This window comes from Ambystoma mexicanum, chromosome 2q (genome assembly GCF_040938575.1).
Source record: "Ambystoma mexicanum isolate Mex_15411 chromosome 2q, UKY_AmexF1_1, whole genome shotgun sequence".
In the NCBI taxonomy this organism is placed as follows: domain Eukaryota; kingdom Metazoa; phylum Chordata; class Amphibia; order Caudata; family Ambystomatidae; genus Ambystoma; species Ambystoma mexicanum.
The window spans coordinates 356,894,393-356,915,729 of NC_090924.1; the positions used below are offsets into that span (position 1 = coordinate 356,894,393).

Below are 21,337 nucleotides of genomic sequence, written 5' to 3' on the forward strand. Positions count from 1 at the left end.
CAGGGAGGCAATCCCAGTGTACCCTTATCTGGACGACTGGCTCATAACGGGGGAAACCCCAGGAATTTGCAGGATAAACATTCAAAGGACTATCGACCTCCTCCACGAGTTAGGCTTCTCAATCAACGAGAAAAAGTCAAGCCTGGTGCCAAGCACCTCCAAACAATTCCTAGGAGCAATCCTAGATACTCAAGAGGGGTTGACCTTTCCTTCAGAAGAAAGAATTCGGAATATACTACTGCAAATTCCGCATTATCAGTCCGGTCAACAAATAACGGTATGCAAAGCTATGCGTTTACTGGGCATGATGGCGTCATGTATATACCTAGTCCCCCACGCGCGCCTGCGCATGCGTCCCATGCAGGAATGGTTGGCGAAACAGTGGTCTCAGGCAAGTGGTCAGTGGGACGATCTAGTGGTTATTTCGCCAACACTGGTACAGAGCCTTCACTGGTGGACAAGAGAGAATCTCGCACAGGGGAAATCCTTCTACGATCCCGAAGTACAGGCAGTAGTCGCTACAGATGCATGTCTGACGGGGTGGGGAGCTCACCATCTCCACCACACAGCTCAGGTTCTCTGGTCTCACTCAGTGGCCAAGAACCACATCAACCTGCTAGAGCTTCTGGCAGTATTCAGAGCGCTTCAGGCGTTCGAGCCCCACCTACTAAACCTGTCAGTGCAAATCCGGACGGACAGCACAACAGCCATGTTCTACCTGAACAAGCAAGGAGGGACTCGCTCGCCAAATCTGTCCAAGCTTGCCCAGAAAATCTGGATATGGGCACTTAGACGGAACATCTTCCTGTCATCACAACATGTTCCAGGGGAGCTCAATTCCCTAGCGGATGCTCTGAGCAGAGACTCCCTCCCAGAGGAACACGAATGAGTTCTACACAGAGAGGTCGTAGAAGATATCTTCTCTCAGTGGGGTTTCCCCACTATACACTTATTCGCCACAAGCGAAAACAGACAATGCCCAGGATTTGCATCCAGGTTCCCCCAACCAGACTCCCAGGGCAACGCCCTGTGGATGACCTGGTCAGGGATGTTTGCGTACGCTTTTCCACCAACTCCTCATCAGGAAAGTGGTGAACAAGATGAACAGAGAGTCGATGACGCTCGTCCTAGTTGCTCCCATGTGGGCAAGACAACCGTGGTTCCCACACCTACGCAGGATGGCGGTGTGCGAGCCCATCAAACTTCCAGCCTGGTACAACCTACTGTCCCAGCACCAAGGTCAAACAGTGCACCAGCAACCCAACTCAATGAACCTGGCAGCATGGCTCCTGAGGTCATAGAGTTTGGACATCTCAATTTGCCACAGAGGTGTATGGACATCCTAAAGGAATCTAGGAAAACAAACACAAGGCACTGTTACTTTGACAAGTGGAAGAGGTCCGTTATCTGGTGCCAGAGTAGACAAATCAACCCAGTTGATTGCACACCTTCCACTATTGTTGCATACATGCTCCACCTGCTAGATGCAGGATTGGTTTTTAACTCACTGAAAGTACACCTGGCAGCCCTGTCTGCTTACACCACTTCCCATAGCAAGGGTTTGTGGTGGAAAGTACCAGTAGTTAAAGCCTTCATGGAAGGAGTAAAGAGACTTCACCCTCCTATTTCAAACCCACCACCAGGGTGGGACCTTAATGTGGTGCTAGCCAAGCTCATGGGCCCCCCTTTCAAACCCATGCATAAAAGCAGTCTCAAACACCTGACTTATAAAACTGCCTTCTTAGTAGCTATTACTTCTATAAGAAGGGTCAGTGAAATTCAGGCTCTGTCAGTGCAGGATCCCTTCTTTACCGTCCATAAAGACAAACTGGTTTTACGCACACACCCTAGGTTCTCACCTAAATTTATATCAAAATTCCATGTAAACCAGTCCATCGAGCTTCCAGCTTTCTTCCAGGACCCGCAAAGCTCGGCTGAGGTGAAACTACACACCCTAGATGTGCGTAGGGCGGTCCTCTACTATGTAAATAAAACCAGACCGCTAAGAAAAACAGATCAACTGTTTGTCTCCGTAGCTACAGGCAGAGAGGGGGATCGCGTCTCTAAAGGTGCCATCTCAAAGTGGATTATTAACTGTATCCAGCTGTGTTACTCACTCTCTGAAAGAACTCTGCTTTTCCCGCCAAGAGCCCACTCTACTAGAGGTATTGGGGCCACTCTGGCTTTCATTGCAAATGTACCGCTTGACACCATTTGCAAAGCAGCTACTTGGAGCTCTATTCACACTTTTACTCAGCATTACTGCATTGACACCCATTCCAAGGCAGGTACACAAGTGGGACAAGCGGTTTTAAGACACTTATTTGCTCATGACCCTTCTCACATCCCACCTCCTTCAGGTACTGCTCGCTAATCTATGCACAGCATGTGATCTAAGCAGATTCCACAAGCCTCAGAAGGGATACATTACTCACCGTAATCGTATTTCTGATGCTTGTATCTGCTTGGATTCACATGCGACCCACCCTTCCTCCCCTCTGAGAGAAGGCGCATGATTGCTTGTAGTCTTACCTTTCTGTCTATCTGCTTGGATTATCTGTACTCGCGCTTCTCCTCACGCTACCTCATGTCAGAAAAAATACAATCTGAGGATCCTAGACGCGTGAGGGATCTTGGGTACAGTGGACGTCACACTAGGGATAGTATTACTGGCACGCCCTGTGTCGACGCCATTTTCGAGTTTCGAAAAACAAACTGTAATACTCTGCAGCTTCCACTAGATGTCGGCCTATGCACAGCATGTGAATCTAAGCAGATACAAGCATCAGAAATACGATTACGGTGAGTAATGTATCATATATATATATATATGGCGATACAGGTATTAGGTAGCACACTATCTAGATGTGAAGCTTACCACAGTGACACAATTTGGGCACACTCAATGACGTTGGGCGCACTTTCTAAATTCAAATTGTAACAGTCTAGATCAGTGGTCTTCAAACTTTTTTGGCCTGGCCCCCCAACCCCCCTGAACAAAGTTTGGGCATGCTGGGCCCCCCCAAAAGTACCAGATGGACAGTACGTAGAAATCACTATGAACTTTTGCGTGCCTTCACCCCACCCTACTCCCAGTAGAGACCCTGGGCACTCCCCCCCCCCCCCCTCCCACCCCACCCCCCCTACACCCACCACTATTCCAGTGCTGCCACCCATCCTGCTCCCAACACAGTCCCATAACACAAGCATACACACATCCCTACACATTTAAATAAAAAATAAATCGCCATAAACGTACCTTCTGCAAGTGCCAGCCCGTGGTTGCTAAAATGCTCCACTCCAGGTTGCTCTGCCTGTATGTGCGAGGAGGCGCCGGAGCACCCCCTCGCACATACATACAAGCAGTGCCCCAGCCAGCATTTCCAATGAGCTATGCAAGGCTGGCGAAGCAAAACGCCCACAGCGTTGCATGGCTCAGTGATCATGTGCGGCTGGAGAAATGCACTGTCAAAGGCAAACGGTGTTTCCCTTTGACAGTTCAGCCAGCCCAGGAGCACTCCCTCAGCTGGAAAAAGCAGCTGAGGGAGTGCTCAGTGTTTCACTGGGCTGGCTCCTCGGCTCCTCCATAATGGGTGAGGTGGCCAGTGGGTGGATACCCCCTCACCCATTATGGATGAGCCGGCAGGCTTGGACTGGCCTATAGGGCAATAGGGCGATGACCGTACCAAAAAGGCAAAATGCTAGTGTAGGCCAGTCAAAATGGGCCACTTTTTTGGCCAATGTGCGCCAGTTTGAGGAGTTACTTCACTATGCAGCTAGTAGTTTTGACCATTGTTGCTGAATATTCTATATCACAATTTGTTTAAGTTTGAAAAAAAAACAACCCCTTGGGTACTATTCAAACAGTCTGACTAAAGGACTGAATATCCATTTGCAACTGCTGGACATTTTTTTCATTGATGCCTAAGACCGTTTAATAGTCCAGTCTGACCATGTGAGCTGGCTGCCCCTTCCCATTTCCTCCAATCTAAAAAAAAAAAGTTTTTTTTTTTTTTTTTTTACTTTTCATGCTGGGCTCTGGCGTCCCCCTGGGATGGGGGCGCGCCCCACCGTTTGAAGACTTCTGGTCTAGATGCAGGATTCGATACAGTGAGGCTATTAGGGCACACTCAATGATATTTGGGCACACTATCTATATGAGAAACTCGCCACAGTTAAACAATTTGGGCACACTCAATGATCTTGGGTGCACTTTCTAAGTTCAAACTTTAACACATTGATGCTATTAGGGCACACTCAATGATGTTGGGAGCACCGTCTAGCTGCAAGGTTCAGTATATTGATGCTATTAGGGTAGGAATAATCGTTTGACTTTAATATGTGACTGTACAATGTAACAGTAAAACTTTTAAGATTTAAGTAAGAGTGGTAGGGTTTTCTGACGTGAAGTAATTGCTTCAGTCCACACCCTTGCCACACTTACTTTTGGTTGGTGATGGTTGACGGCAGGCTACTGGCTTCTTGCTTCGCCTGCGTATACCTGCAGATATGATTTGGAGCCCCCTCTGTAGGAGCTGCCCTTGCCCTTGGGGCCCTTAGCAGATGGGGGTGCCAGGCAGAGGGCTGCCTTAGGTGGGTAGTTTTGACGCTTAGGCCCGCCAGTAACGGCGCGGTGGGTGGGGAGGGAGGCAGGAGAGAGAGGGAACCAGGAAGAAAGTGGTGGGAGAGAAGGGCTATAGGGAGGTACACAGCGGTTTGGGGGGCCAAATTACTTTACAAATGGGGTCGGATGGAGCAGATTTAGGGATACGCTCACCTCAATTCACAACAGAAAAAGACTACTCATTAAACAAACACTGATGTACACTGTGTTCCTTAAATTGATTATGACGCACACTATTGCGTTGGTATGAATATTAATGTAATGCTTTAATGATCATTAATGCTACCACCATAATGACGTATCAATACACAAATGTCACAAACTTAACCAACATGACACTTCTGACCTTGGCTTCTTCAAAATACTCACCACGGGCTTCACTACTCGGGTGTTTTTATAAAATGTAAATGCACACAATTGCACTACCTCTGTACAACTACCAAAGCCTTGAAAAAGACCCATGAGAGTCAAAACATGTGTCGGCTGAACTGTGTAATAAAATCACCATGATACTACGTGACAAGACTCCTCTGAAATTGTTTCGACACTCAATAAAACTATCCAGTTAATATCCGCATTGACCTAGCGCCTGGGTGACACCGGTTCTTACCCAACTCGTTCATATTACAAGGTGCTTTCTCAAATATAAATGTGCTATCAAATATTCCAGTAGTGTTACCCTATATACAGAAGTGTTGCGCCATATGCTGAAGTGCGTCGTCCTATGCGAAAGTGCTTCCCTTGATTGCCATACACCATGGTGGTGTTCCCGGCACTGGGCAGCATACCATCGAAGAATCCTTTCAGAATGATCTGTTGTATTGGTGACCCTAATACCTTCAGGCGGTACTCTGGAAACATAGGGAGCCCACACACAGTGCTTCTTAAAGGCCCTTGGGTGAAGCCAGCACAGCCACACTTCTGTCCCTTCTTTGACTCCAGTTTCTAAAGTAACACATCCCCAACAGACTTCATTTCCACTGTGAACAGTAGGAGGCTGCCGAGCAACCTCTTGGCAAGACTGTGGCAGAGAGCAGTCGGGGCACCCAAAGAAACCTTGTGCCCTCTCTGTCTGCCATGATAGCAGACGAGTCGCAATGGGGAGCCTGGCTGGACCCTTCAGTATCCCCTCATGTCATCGCATCGTGGAGTGCATCGTGGCACTCCACGATGCGAAGGCTGTGCAATCTACCAATAGAATTGCCATGTTTATAGGTAGTTTCTTTATACTTATGCATCAAAGATAACGCCCTTCTTCAAACAGTGTAGTCATGATTACCAATTCACCGCTTTCTTGGTAGTGTATTCTTGGTATCCAATTTGTTCATCATGGCAAAGAAGAGGTGAGGTGAGGAAGGGAGAAGGGTGGAAGAACATCTTATGCATTTGTTCAGACTGATTGGTATTCTGGGTCACATGGTTCCACCCCCCTCACCCTCCCTGAGCCCTCCTTTCCTCCTTGCCACCCCGCTCGTGGCTCCTCCTCTGTGTCTCGCCACGCCTGTCAGCCCCTGCGTGCACTCATGTGTGTTGCAGGGGCTGACATTTTGATTTGGAAGGACTGCTCTGTAATGAACCATTGGTATGTTTGTATGGCACCAGTTTGCCCCATGAGCTAAATGTAGCTCTGGTAGCTTGTGGTGTGAAGCTAAGCAGGCGCTCCTGGGCTAAAACCGAGAGCTAAATAACTTCCAGCAATTACGAATACAGTGATTGATGTCCTTTTATAAATCACGTTCTCTTTAAGCGCTGGCTTTTTGTGTATCAGCATCATAAATCTCAAACATCACAACTAACCCTGTCTGAATACTACTTATGTGGGCAAAACTGTTTTTTCAAATCTACACACTAAAATCACTAGATCCGAATTGATAGAGTAATAACGGCTTTCCTGCTTGTTGTCTGAACTTCTTTGACGGGGTCAAAACTGTAATGTAAAACTGTGATTTAGGGCATGCTTTGAGACTTTTTTAGTTATTTTGATAACGCTTGCTTTACGTTTCTTACTACTTTTATTTTCAATGCAGTAACTAATCTGTTTATTTACAGGTCGTTGAACAAAAAAACAAAGGTAAGCCTGTGTTTCATATTTTTTTTCTGGTTCATTGTTTGATTCTGTGAATTTTGTGATCATTAAGAATCTAATTACAAATGGTTAAAAGTGCAATCTTTCCATATGCTGATGTGCGGTAACTGAAAAGTGTCAACTCCTCCTGGTTGGTTGGTTGTGGCACGGAGGGAGGTCCGGCTGGTCTTTTTGGACCTTTAGCTAAACCGCTCTCGTCAGATAAAGGCAGTACATGTGTTGGTTGGTTCTCATGATGCATCTGCTTCTACGTGAATATAGGGATTTCTATTGCCTTGCGTTTTGACTTTACTTTTCTGAAGGATAATGATGAACACTTAAAATAATGCAAAATCAAAATGTCTGCCTATCACTTCTAATTTAATTTGTTGTCACCTATTCTGCCTTTCGCGCTCACCCACACCCTAGAATTCAATAGTGCTATGGATCTAAAATGTATAGTAGTCCTCGTCCAGTGGACATGAACAAAGCAAGGTTAATTCTATTCATCTAACATGGACGGGATTAAAGAAAACTGAAAAGGGAAGAGCAGAATTGTAATGGGATTCAGAATAGTAAATCGGTGACTTGGAAGCCAGAAAATGCTGAACCTCAAATGTTAGCAAGTTAATTCCTATACATATTTTTCAGTATTGTCAAGCATCACAGGTCGATGTTTATAAGGGAGCAAAGTCTATATTGTTGATCGAAAGGGAGAATTAAATTCCCATCAGCAATTTGAGTGCTAAACAGACCAATTTTCATATTGTTCGATTGAGGACAAATTGATATAAAACTATATTCTCCATACTGTACACGTAAAATAAAACGTGTCATTAGAAAATCTATCGCCAGCCATGAAGCAGTTGCTTAAGGTACGAGAATGATAACAAATAATGTAGAGTATAAACTTTGCAGATTTTGTTCACATGAAAGTGATGTGCATTATTGTATTCGTCATTTATGTAGCATCCTTTCCCCATTTTTATGGCTTCAATGCGCGTTGTGGTTGGAACGCCCTTTGTGACGGTGTGGGAGATTCTAAGAGTTAATTTAAAGATGCATGTGTGCATTTTGCCAGGTTAGGACGAGGGTGGGCTGGCTAAGCTCCAGTAAGCATCCCGGAAGTCAGGCACATGGGTGGGTGCTTTTGGTGGTTTATTATAGAGTGCTAGTGCCGGAGATTTGATGTGTGACCAGCTAGACCAAACTTTTTTGTAGGTTGTCGCTGTATACCAATGGCAGAGGTGTTGAGGTGCACACTAATAAACCAAGGTTCTACCACTGGAAATTCTTGCTTCACTTTCTATTAATCTAATTTGATATTTGCAGGTATCTGAACCCAATATCCTGTGTATTACTACACTCAAAATGAATTTATTTTCATTTTTGTTCTCCAAATAATGAAATGGGAAGTGTTTATTGAAACAATCTCTTTTAGTAGAATACATGGTTCAAAATGCAGTTCAAAATAAATCAAACATCAAAGGAGAAATGACACCAGGCAAAGGGACAGGACCTTGGGGAAAGTAAATTTAAGTAGATAGAAGACCCGAAAAGTGTTGTCTCGGCATGGATTTCTCACTACCAAGAAGTTCAGAATAGATAATAAATATAAGAAGAATTGGAAAAGTAAAGGACAAAAGTGCTATTTTCTTAATTATCATTACATTTATCACGCAGTTTAACGTGTGTGGCATCACAAGGGCATCTGGGGGGAGTCCTGATATCTAAGTGGAATCCCCAGCTGTTTCACTTTTCGGCTGTCGCAGGAGTAGTCATGTCGCCTTCCTTGGGGCATGTTAGAAGACCCCATAAAAGGTACTCCAGGCAATTCTCACATCTGGGCGGACGCTGACGGCAGTAAACTCACTGTTGCACCAGGATTATAGGGGCAGGGATAAACCCACAGTAGTGTCGTATGAAAATGACCCCCTGCGATCATGTGGGAGTGCTCCTTGGACCTCTGAGCATATTGATATTTTATTTCTATTGCGCTCGTACACAAGTGTTTCAGAGCGCGACAAAGGAGGGGAACAGGGCAGAACAAGACAATGCTCTTACTAGGCCCAGTGACATTGAGAACGCGCACATGCACGGTGGAGGGGAAAAGTGCATGGAAGGGGTGAGCAGTGGAAAGAGCAGAGCAAAGGAGAAATGGATTAATAATAAATAAATAAAGGCAACAAACCGCGGTAGTGCAGCCAGCAAGTGGCAAGTGCTGGGTTTAATGCAGCAGACAGGGTAGGTCTGATAAGTGCAGGAAGAAAAAGGGGGGGCTATATGGGTACAGATACAGACCCCAGTGCAAGGGGTGGCCCAGAGGCAGTGCGGCAGTGCGGGAGGGTGGCAGGGTGAGCAGGTACCTGGGCCCAGAGGACAGAGGGTGGCCAGGTGCACTGTGCCTTAAGAGAACAGATCAGCAGGGGAGAGGGGAGTGAAGGCAGAAGCAAAGAGGAAGGTCTTGAGGTGCTTCCGGAACTGGAGATGGTTCTCCTCAAGTTTTAGAGTGGCAGGGACGCTGTTCCGGAGGGAGACACCAGCCGAAGACAGAGATCTGCCCCCCAGCTCGTTTCTTTGAAAAAAGACTGACCCTAAGGGAGTTGGAGGTAGAGGAGCGAAGAGCTCGAGAGGGGAGGTATTTGCAGAGGGATAGTTGAAGGTATTTTGGACCCAGGCCCCAGAAAGTCTTGTGGACAATGCAGAGGGTTTTGAATGTAATCCTTGCATCCACTGGGAGCCAATGGAGAGATTGCAGAGCTGGAGAGATACAATCCCAGGGCTTGAGGCCAAGGACCAGTCTCGCAGTCCTGTTATGGATTAGTTGCAGAGGGCAGAGAGTAGAAGCATGTAGATTTAGAAAGAGGCTGTTACAATAGTCCAACCTAGAGAGAGCCAGAGCTTGGGAGACCATGAGCTTCTGGGGGAAGGAGAGGAAAGGCAGAGTACCTCTGAGGAGGTGCAGTAGGAAGTTTGACTTTTTAGAGACCTCAGAGATGTGGGCAGAGAAGGAAAGTGTGGCGTCAATGACCGCGAGGTTCTTAGCCTCGCAGATGGGGGGGGGGGGGTAGAAGGAGGGCAAAGGGAGGCCGGCCAGAGTGAGGGGAAAGAATGGTGAACGTGTGCAGATGAGGAGGATCTCTGTCTTGCCAGGTATTTGTTGAAAAGCCAAGGCGAGAGGTTAGACCCCAGGGGAACATCGCAGGTAGAGAGGAAGATGGATGATGGGGAAGGACACAAGTTGGGCCTGGGACGGTTGATCAGAGAGGAAAGAGGTCAGCCAGAGGCTGATAGTGATACCCAGGTTCTCATGGAGACGGTTGAGCAGGATGGTATGGTTGACCGCGTCGAAGAGCGATCAAGTAGGATGAGGACAGAGGGAATGTTAAAGTCAAGGTTGGAGAGCAGATCTTTACGGATGTTCAGGAGAGCAGTTTCCGTGCTCTGGCAGCTCTGAAGCCAGATTGGTGATAATGGAGACAGCCAACAGAATTGGAATGAAGGTTAAGCTGACAGATGGGCAGCTTTTCCATGCATTTGCCCAGAACGGGAGTAATGGAAATTGGGCAATAGTTAGCCAGACAAGAAGGATCGGCTGTGGGTTTCTTGAGAATAGGATGCACAAGGGAGTGCTTCAGAGGGGAGGGGGAAGGACCCGGAGGCAAAGGAGTGGTTGCAAAAATCTGCAAGGGTGTCAATGTGGTCCTTGGTGGTTTTCGAGGAACCGGGGATGAACCTGTTTTGACAAGGCTTTCATTGATCAGACTCTAGCGACCTCATCAGTGGAGAAAAGAGGAAAGGAGGAGGGTGGGGGGTGGCTGAAGGAGGGTCAGCAAGCACAGACTGAGAGGGGAGAGGAGTGGCAGGGGTGGAGAGTGTGGACAGGATGTCCATAAGAGTGGAGAGGAGTTCAATGCCTGAGGCAGGGCACGATCCCTGTGACTTGAATAAGTGTCTAAGGAGCCTTCAATTAATGTTTGTTACAATCTTATTTGGTGAAAAGCGCTTTCTGTGAACGCGACTAGTGAGAGCTTGGCGTGTCCATATCCAGGTGAAAGAGGTGTTGAGCTACATCTTTCAGTGTGGACAGCTATGCCAGCGGCTGAACCGGAATTGCTAAGCCATAGCTGGATTTTAGAGTGTATGGATGGGTGGCCATGCCTGCGGCCGTTGTGTCTACAGACGTGGTGAAGGTATACATACCTCAAAATCTGATGGAGTTCATCTTCAATGTTGTTTTCCTAGGTCCAACGCGATTGGCTGGTCTCGACAGTTGTTTTCTACCTAGATTGAAAGTTTGAGCAGTGGGAGAGGGGCTCCGGAGGGATGTATGATCGTTTGTGAGTGAGTGAGGGAGGGCGGGTCGAAATTTGTTTCGGTGTGCCACTGCGAACGCTGCCGGCATCCGCAAATGTTTGGGTGGATGGTGGTGTTGGGTTTGGGCCATGTTTGCATATCGACAGTATAGAGTGCGAGAGGGTTTCAAGAGGAGGAAGTGAAGAGTCAGGTTTTGAGGGCTTTTCTGAATGTCAAATGATTGTCGATGTTGCGGATGTATAGGGCCAGAGAGTTACGGATGGATGGAGAAGGAGAATCATCCGACCCCAGTCTGGTGGAGTTGTAATGTGGGACAACTAGGAGAGAAGCTGTGCCAGACCTGAGAGGTAAGGGCCGTGTCTTTGATTCCTAAGGAGTGTTACCGGTCTAGTAGAATGGTGTGGTCAATTCTATCGAAGGCGACAGAGGTGAAGAAGAAAGAGTACACCGCTACCTTCTGCGTCTGCTGTAGATTGAAAAATCTGGACGGACAGATGTTGTGAGCAAACTAAAGCTCACCAGTTGTAAAGGTGACTTATGCCCAGCACTTACTGTCAAAGCCTGCCTACCACTGCTTCTAGAGGCAACTACCAAATGTGTTAACTACTCTCTTAAGGAAGAGTGCCCTTAGAGCTCAAAAATGCTTGGATCACCCCCTTCTGAAAAAAAAACTAATTGGATCCTTTGTTGGCTACCAATTATTATAGACCCATCACGAATACTCAATTCCTACTGAAGATTCCTGGCAGAGTGGCGTTGGAGCACATTGTAGCTCATCTGATTAATAATGACATCTTAATCAAATGGCAGTCTTGTTTTAGGCCAGGCTACGGGATGGAGACAGCACTACTTGTTCTTAAATCCGCCATGCTCCATTCCATTGATAAAGGCCAAATGGTCCTGCTCATGCTGTTGGATCTGTCAGCCGCATTTGATTTAATGGATCATGCTTTGCTGCTCAACAAATTGAAGAATGTAGCTAACTTTTCCTCCGATGCAGCAGCATGGGTGAAATCGTTTCTGGAGTAGAGACAAGAGTTTGTAGTGGGGACTCTGAGGCTAGGCCAGAACCGTTACTATATGGAGTCACTTAAGGAGCATTTCTCTCCCCATCTTTGTATAATGTATTCCCAGTCCCACTATTTAATTTAATTTGGTTTACTAATTATGCAGACGACACCCAATGCATAATTCCCCTCTCTGGAGCATGGCCACGGGGTCGGATGCTGTAAAAGCCTTTTTTTCTTCACTTTCCCATTGCGTACTCCAGGTCTATAAGTGATAATAAAATCGTATTCCGTGAAAAAGAGAGCCCAACGAAGTTGACGTGAGGATTGTGCTTTGGTGGTTTTCAAATATTGAAAGTTACGGTGGTCCGTGATGACCGTGACCGTATGTCTCGCCCCAAGAAGGTAATGTCTCCAGGCCTTGAATGCTGCTTTAATCGCCAGTAATTCCTTATCTGTGATTGCGTAGTTCAACTCGGGAGCTGAAAATTTGCGGGACCAGAATGTGACGGGGTGTAGTTGTCCTGTTTCAGGGTCTTGTTTTGACAATACTGCTCCCATGGCTATTTTTGAAGCACCTGTCTCACCTATGTAAGGTAGGTTTGGTCGTGGGTGTCGAAGGACTGGTGCTGTATTGAATGCTAGTTTCAACTTCTGGAAGGCTTCTTCAGCTTCTGTCGACCAATGGAACGTTTGATTTTTTCTTTAACAAGGAGGTAATTGGATGTAAAATTTGTCAAAACCCAGGTATAAACCGACGGTAAAAGTTTGCGAATACGAGCATGCTTTGCACTACTTTTGTGGATGTTGGTGAGGTCCATTGGAGGATTGCATCCACCTTTCGTGTATCTATATGTACGCCTTGTGGTGTGAGCATGAAACCGAGAAACTCGACCTCGGGTACATGGAAAAAACTTTTTTCCAACTTGGCATACAATTGGTGTTGTCGAAGCTTTTCTAAGACTGCCCAGACATGGCCTACATGTTCTTCCATGGAATTTGAGTAGATAATGTCGTCGATGTAAGCAAGAGTGCAAACGTCCAGTAGTTCATGGAGTACATCATTCATAAAGAATTGGAACGCTGCGGTGGGCATTGCACAGCCCAAAGGGCATGACCTGGTATTCAAAAAGGCTGTACTTCGTGCGGAAGGCCTTTTTCCACTCGTCTCCCTCTTTTACTCTTACAAGATGGTATGCTCCTCTTAAATCCAGTTTTGTGTAGATTTAGCAAGTTTAACTTGGTCCAGGAGCTCAGGTATAAGTGGTAAAGGATATTGATTATTATTTTTTTTCTGTGATCTGATTGATGGCTCTATAATCGATGCAAGATCCTAAATCCCCCCTCCTTTTTAGGCACGAAGAATAAGGGCGAGGAGGCAGGTGACTTGGATGGGCGAATGAAACCGTTCGCCAGGTACTGATCCAGGTAAGTTCGAAGATGCTGATTTTCCGGTTCTGTCAGAGCGTACATTCGCTGCAAGGGATATCGGCTCCGGGTACAAGATCTATTTGACAAGCGTAGTGTCTGTGCGGGGGCAGAAGGTTGGCTTGCTCTTTTTTGAAGACATCCTGGTAATCTTGGTTTCAAATGGATTGTGTCCTCTCACGTATTCCCCATCTTGTGATAATTTGTTTAGTCAGCTTCGCTGCATCAGAAAAAAGATTTCGGCAGAGGGTGCTGTGCTCGAGATCGTGGCGTCTAATGTCCCTCGACGGGCTCCGTACCGTGTCGACGTCACCGATGTTATAAATGGCTCGAGCCAGGCCCGTGAACGGCGTGCTTCGAGATTTTCTGTCAGGAAAATGTCTTCTTCATCGACCGCTTCGACTCTCAAGACTGGGTTTAAGAAGTGTAATGACAGTGGATCGAAGATGTCCATCACTGATCCTCACCGTATCTGTTTGTGGTGTTGTGATGCTGGAAATGGATCTGAGGGACAGGGCCTCTGAATCCTTGTCCTTTTTCTGTTTTTACCGTGTGTTCTGTCATGTTTTCTGCCCAGGAGTCCATGAGGGACTCCTGGCAGTGCAGCTCTCTCTTTTGGTTTGGTGAACAGACCCATGGGATACCCTTATGGCACCCATGGGTAGGGGTACAACCCTGTGCCCCTAGTGTATGTTTTTGGGCACCTGTGGGTGGCCCACAGAGCAGGGTATGGGCTGGTGGCAGCTCCATGCTGAACTTGACAGGTGCTCCGGGTATCCTCCATTTTGGGATACCCAGGCCCTGCCATTGGGATCAGTTGATTCCTGATAGAAACAAGATGGCCCCTGTGGCCTCTTGCTTTCTATTACCTGTTGTCTTGTTTTTCCCAAAGTCCTGGGAAGCCCTGACTCTGTCCCTTCCCCCTGACTGGCTGTTGGGTGGAAGTTCCATCTATGGTGTTGTTGTGAAGGCCCAGCTAGACTGACTGGAGCCTTCCCAGTGACTGTATGTTATGGGTACCTCCTGTGGGTGGGACCTGGGTGAATGGAGTGTGTGACCAATATACACTCCTTGTTGTGGTTGTCTGGTTTCTGGCATGAGAGACAAAGACCGAGACAACCCTGCCCGAAACTGGCCTGAATGCAGTGTGTAGTGTTGAATGGCTGGGTACTTGTCCCAATCCACATTCCTTGTTGTGAGTGTCTGAAAGGGAGGAGTGTGGCCTGAATGCACTGTGTGCCTGATTGGCTGACTGACTGCATGAATGCCCTGCAGTATGATTGGCTGCTGCGTGTGTGCCAGCAGCGTGGATGAGAGTGAGGATAGTATATCTGGGGACCTCTCACCACTGGAAATTGTTCAGAAGCGTTCAGAAGCTGAGTCTCCACTCAAGAGTAACTGGATTTGCTGACCCTCGACACCCAGCTGGAAGAGGAAGACTTGCTGTTGCTTTTACTTCGACCAATCCGAAGGCTGCCGTGTTCGTCCAGGACTGACCCGAGAGAGGACCTGGTAAGGCGCCCTCTTCCCGTGCTCCGAGGGACCATCGAGCACCGCTGAATCTTCGCCGAAGCGCCCTGGAAGTCAGACCCTCGAAAGGCTGCCGACCCGAGACGGGACCGCCGAGGAGATCGAAGTGAAGCATCCGGACCTCGACGCTGTCGAAGTCCATTGCCGTCGACCAGGGTTCGCAGGTCTGTGTAACCGCTGGAGGCCCGTCGAAGTTGTGTTGCCCAGCCGTGGGAACCACTTGACGCCGTGCCGCCGACGACCGGAGCCGTCTGCTCCTTTGCCTAAGAACATTCAATCGAAGGACTCTCTCGACCGCTTCGTCGACCGCTTATCCTGCCGGAGAAGGTCGAGGACGACCAACGCGCCGAGGAGAAACCTGCCGGTGGGTTTCCCGCCACCCAACGACCTCAAAAGACTCGGACGACCCGACGCCCTTGCTGGGCTCCCGTCTCTACAATCTTTGCGGTCCAGAACTATTGTCATCGAGGTGCCCCGCACACCTTCGCCTTGCAGGACGCCGACGCCCCGACGCCGACGAGCACCGCTCGGGCGGAGCTGCCGCCTCTTCGACATGGTTCTACCTCGTTGTCGACGGACGTTCGACGCCCCGTGCCTCCCGCTTGAAAGCGAAGGCATTCAAGAAGGGCCGTCGATTCCCCGTCGCCGAACCCCGAGGTCTTCGACGCTTCTCGACGCCTCTCGACGATCCGTGACTCCTGCTTTAAAGGGGGTCATTCAAGAAGGATCTGTCGACGCCTCTTCGAAGAACTCGACTCCACCAGGTACATTGGGGGGGTAAAAACATTGTAGGAGAGAATAAGACTATTGAACAATATATGGACTGGGCTTGTGTCATATCCCTTTATTTTACAGGTTGCCCAGGTGGGGGGATCTCCACACAGAACTGTGTCCAGTAGCGAGGGCCAGTATTCTGCCTATTGTCTTAACCCTCTGTTATCTCTCCTCTCTCTATTGCTGGTTTCCTTCTTATTGATCTGTGTGCCATTTTAACAGTATTGTGAATGCACTTTAATGAGGTCTAATATTAGTGGTACCACTTTAGAATTGTAGATATTTACCATTATTGATTTTCCTGAGCACAAAGTGCGTTATTGTGATAAGTGTACATAACCTTTGAATATTAATTATATAACGACTGTGTTTTCAGTAATACAGTGTGTGGACATTCCTTTGTGGGGGCTTGGGGGATACACTGTACTTAAGAACCAGCCTGCATCACCTCCTGAGAAGCTAGGCCTTGATTGCTCGTCCATTGCTACCGTAATCGAGAATCTTGGCTGGGGTCTTCTGTGCCTCTCCTCTACCATATAGAGAGCGGAAGTACAGACCCCCCCACCGGTCTTGACACGCTGGTGGCAGCGGTGGGATGCTTATGGTTTTAAGACTCAGTGTATAACCGTGCCACTTACAAAATATCCGCACTTTATTAGATTAAGGTTTGGGTGTGTACCAAATAACTGCATTACAGGCAATGGAGCCCATTGCAAATGGTAAATTGACTCGGATGAGCTTAGAGGCTCTCCAGAGTGCTTGTGAAGCCAGGGAGTTAGACTTTGTGGATAAGTCTAGGGCTGAGCTGATAGCTGCCCTGGTGGACTACCAGACTGATGGTGAAACCCTTGATGAAGGGGGGGATGCAACCAGTGAGGACTCTGCCCCTGGGGTTGTCGCTGAATCTGTTTCTGGGAATGCCACCATTCCTGCTGCCTCTGTTCCAAACCCCAGCAATTCCATGGAACTTGAGTTATTAAGGATGAAATTGGCCTTTGAATATCGCAAGTTGGAAGTAGAAGCTGAGCTTAAGAAAGAGGAGCTGGCACAGCAAGTGGAACTCAAGAATAGGGATCTTGCGCTCAAAGACAAGGACACTGAATGTCAGAGAATCCAGCTAGAGAGAGCTAGAGTGGAGACTACAGCTAGACCAATTGAGAGTGGCAGGTCCCCAGCCACCAAGTTTATGAAAGATTTGGTTGGTGTGTTTGTGGAGGGTTCAGATATCCTCCAATGGATTGAAGCGTTTGAAATGGCTTGTGCAATTCATGATGTAGATAAAAGAGATTGGGCTATGTGTTTGTTAAGCAGAGTGCCTCAAACTGGATATGACTGTATTCTGAAGCTGAGTGTGGAAGAAAGGGGTCAGTATGAGTGTATGAAGTCTGCTTTGATTGCCAAGTTTGGCAAGACACCTACCCAATACCTTAAAAGGTTCAGGGATTTTAAGAAAAGAGAGAATGTGTCTTGGGTTGACTGGGTGAGTACTGCGCACATGAACATGATGGGGTGGATTGATGGTTACAAGGTGAAAACTTTTGTTGAGTTGTCCCACCTCTTGTTTTTTGAGCATTTTTCTGAAGCCTGTTCACCAGAGCTGCGTCAGTATGTGGCTGACCAGAACAGTTTGGACCCCTTTAAGCTGGCTAGGTTGGCTGACAAGTGGGTCTCCCACCGGGTGTCCCCTAAGGACTCCAGTGGGAAGGACAAGGACAAAGAAAAGGGGACCTCTCAGAAAGCTGAGGAGTCCCAAAAGCAATCACAGTCGGGTAAACCAAAACCTTCCTCTCCGAAGACCCAAAAATCTAGTGGGGATAAGTCCTCTGTGGGTGGGAATAAGAGTAGTGGTCCACCTGCTGCAAAGCAGGTTCCCAGTGGTTCCAGTACCGTACCCCGCACTCCTGGCACTTGTTGGGATTGTGGGGCTCTGGATCACAAAAGGGGTGACCCCAAGTGTAAAGGTAAGGCACTTGGAGTACAGGCTGTCAGCCTGACCTACCCTTATCCCGTGTCTGAGGTGGAGGCCACTGTCCTCCCCTCCTCTACAGGAATCACATTTGGTGCTCCGGTAGAGATTTCCTTAGTGTCCCTTGGGGCCTGGGACCAGTACGCAGAAGTACTGGCAACTATCCCGCAGAACACCCGTAGGTTTTTGAGAAGTGTCCTCTTGAATGACCAGCCTTCTACTGGTTTGAGAGACACTGGGGCAAGCATGACAGTGGTGGACAGGACCCTGCTCAAGCCAGAGGACTATGTAGGTGCTCCTCTGAGAACCACCAGCTTAGCTGGTGGGCCTCCCAAATTATCGCCTGTAGCCCTAGTCACACTCATGATTGGAGACAAAACAGCAAAGCTTCCTGTCCTGGTTCAGGACAATGTCCCTGCTAACATTCTGTTAGGAAATGATCTAGTAGAGTTGGGGTTGATCTCGGATGGTCTTCCCCTGACTGCTGCTGCAGTCACTAGGTCACAGGTGACACCGGTCTGGCTGTGAGTCCGGTACCCGAGCCAAAGGCGAGGCCTAAGGCACGAAGAAGGAAGACCAAGAAGGCCGCCTCTGTGGAGGGAGCACCTTCTCTTCCTGCTGCACCCATTGGGATCCATGCTCCGGACGGGCTGGGTCCAGTGGAAAACCCAAACTCAACTCCTGTGGGAGAAGAGACAGAAGACTCTCCTGTGGGAGAGGTTCTCAACCCGGAGGATCATCCCGACCTTCAATGCTTGTTAGCTGAAGGGGGACCCTCCCGGGCAGACTTCTGTAAGGGACAGAGAGAGTGCCACTCTCTCGAGGGACTGAGGAAACAGGCCCTGTCCCAGGCACAAGGAGAAGTGCCTAAGACATTCCGGATTTATTGGGAGGGTGAGCTCCTTGTTAGTGAGCCCACTAAGCCTGAACCTGGTGCCCGCAAGAGGTTGGTGGTACCCCAGGTTTACAGGCCCTTCCTACTGCAGTTGGCGCATGAGGTGCCCTTGGCTGGTCATCTTGGGACTAAGAAGACTAAGCAGAGGCTCTCTGCCCATTTCTACTGGCCACGGATGGGAGTAGAGGTGGAGTCCCACTGCAAGACCTGCCCCACTTGTCAGTTGTCTGGCAAGACTGGAGGTAGTGTCATTGCCCCACTGCAGCCATTACCAGTGGTTGGCACACCATTTGAGAGGGTGGGCATCGACATCGTCGGTCCCCTTGACCCTCCCACTTCAGGTGGACATCGGTTCATCCTGGTCTTGGTAGATCATGCCACCAGGTACCCTGAGGCAATACCCCTTCGGACTGTTACTGCCAAGGTGGTTGCCAGGGCTCTCCTGGGCATTTTCACCCGTGTTGGATTCCCCAAGGAGGTTGTCTCTGACAGAGGATCCAACTTCATGTCTAGTTACATGAAAACCATGTGGAAAGAGTGCGGGGTAACCTACAAGTTCTCCACCTCTTACCACCCCCAGACCAATGGTCTGGTTGAGAGATTTAACAAAACTCTCAAGGGCATGCTAGGTGCTTTGGAAGAGCCCCTAAGGAGGAAATGGGATCTCCTCCTGCCATGCCTGCTGTTTGCTTACAGAGAGGTACCTCAAGAGGGTGTTGGTTTCAGCCCCTTTGAGTTACTCTTTGGACATCCTGTGAGGGGGCCCCTCGCCTTGATCAGAGAAGGCTTGGAAGCCACCCCTCCCGGTCCCGCCAAGCAAGTGGGGGACTATGTGTTAGGCCTCAGGCGGAGGATGACACAAATGATGGATCAGGCAACAGCAAATCTCAAGGCCAGCCAGGAATTGAACAAGTACTGGCATGACCTGAAAGCTTCGCAAGTGGATTGGACTCCGGGACAGGAAATCCTTGTGATGGAGCCTACCAAGCCTAGAGCTTTGGCAGACAAGTGGACTGGACCCTTCAGGATCATCTCCAAGATGGGCGAAGTCAATTATCTGGTTGACATGGGAGCCTCTGGGGTAGCCCCCCAGGTATTCCATGTCAACAGGCTCAAGCCTTTCCACAGGCGAGCAGAGGTCTCATGTCTCTTGCTAGCTTCAGGGCAAGAGGAGGATGAGAGTGAGCCCCTTCCTGATTTGCTGCATAGCAACCCTCAGGATGGCTCAGTGGAGGGAGTACAACTCTCTCCAGATTTGACAACAGAGCAGCAGAGGGCCTGCAGGGCTTTGCTCCAGCAGTATGCCTCTCTGTTTTCACTGACACCGGGCCTTACACCGTGGTGTAAGCACGAAATTGACACTGGTGACAGTGTGCCTGTCAAAAGCAGGAGCTATCGTATGTCAGATACCGTCAAAAACCACATCCAGGCTGAGGTCGCCAAGATGTTGGATCTGGGTGTTATTGAACCCTCAACATGTCCCTGGTCCAGTCCAGTGGTCCTTGTCCCCAAGGCAAGTTCCCAGGCGGGTACCAAGGATTGGAGGTTCTGTGTGGACTACCGAGGAGTCAATGCCGTCACCAAAACTGACGCACACCCATTGCCCAGGGCTGATGAGCTCGTGGACACTATAGGTGCTGCCAAATTTGTGAGCACCTTTGACCTTACCTCAGGCTATTGGCAAATAGCTCTGACGGACCATGCCAAGGAAAAGACGGCATTCTCCACACCTGAGGGACTCTACCAGTTTAGGGTCATGCCCTTTGGGTTGAAGAATGCCCCTGCCACCTTCCAGAGATTGGTCAACCATGCGCTCAGTGGGCTGGAAGCCTTTTGTGTGGCTTACTTAGACGACATTGCCGTCTACAGTTCCACCTGGGAAGAGCATTTGACACATCTGGATAAGGTGTTGCAGGCCTTGAAAAGGGCTAACCTCACTATCAAGGCCACCAAGTGCCAGATAGCTCAGGGGAAAGTTACCTATCTTGGTCATGAGGTAGGAGGGGGTCAAATCCAACCTCTCTCCAGTAAAGTACGGGATGTACAGAACTGGGAGACTCCCACTACTCAAACCCAGGTGAGAGCCTTTTTGGGCCTCACTGGGTACTATCGCAATTTCATGGCAGACTATGGAACCATAGCTGCACCCCTGACAGCTCTAACTTCACCCCAACAGCCTAGGAAGGTTAATTGGACTGAAGACTGTCAGAGGGCCTTTGATGGCTTGAAAGAAAGTCTGTGTAGGGCACCTGTGTTGTGTGCGCCTGACTACAGCCGACCCTTTATCGTCCAGACGGATGCCTGCGACACCGGAATTGGAGCTGTCTTGTCCCAGTTAGATGACAAAGGGAGAGAACATCCTATCATATTCATCAGTAGACAACTCAAGGGTAGAGAACTTAGGTGGGCTACTGTTGAAAAGGAATGTTTTAGTATAGTTTGGAGCCTTAGGCGTTTTAGGCCCTACCTTACAGGGTCCACCTTCAAGGTCCAAACAGATCATAAGCCCCTGAAGTGGCTTATGCAGATGAAGGGTGAGAATCCGAAATTGCTCAGGTGGTCGATTAGCCTACAAGGGCTAGACTTCACCATAGAGCACAGACCAGGGAAGAGTCACGATAATGCAGATGGCCTTTCCAGAAGGTATGTTGACCCTCTGGATGAGGGTGTCTATCCCGTGGGAGATTAGACACCCTCCACCTCAGTCTGGGGGGGGCGACTGTGATGCTGG

At 48.6% G+C, this 21,337-nt stretch overlaps 1 protein-coding gene across 3 annotated transcripts in view; it reads left to right on the plus strand.

Moving 5' to 3' along the window:
* Nucleotides 1-21,337, plus strand: part of TNRC6A (trinucleotide repeat containing adaptor 6A) — an 853,894-nt gene that overhangs the window by 151,828 nt on the left and 680,729 nt on the right. For all 3 annotated transcript variants that reach the window (XM_069647380.1, XM_069647382.1, XM_069647381.1), the window contains exon 4: nucleotides 6,674-6,695. In XM_069647380.1, the coding sequence (XP_069503481.1) occupies nucleotides 6,674-6,695 (22 nt within the window). The remainder of the gene's footprint in view (nucleotides 1-6,673; nucleotides 6,696-21,337) is intronic.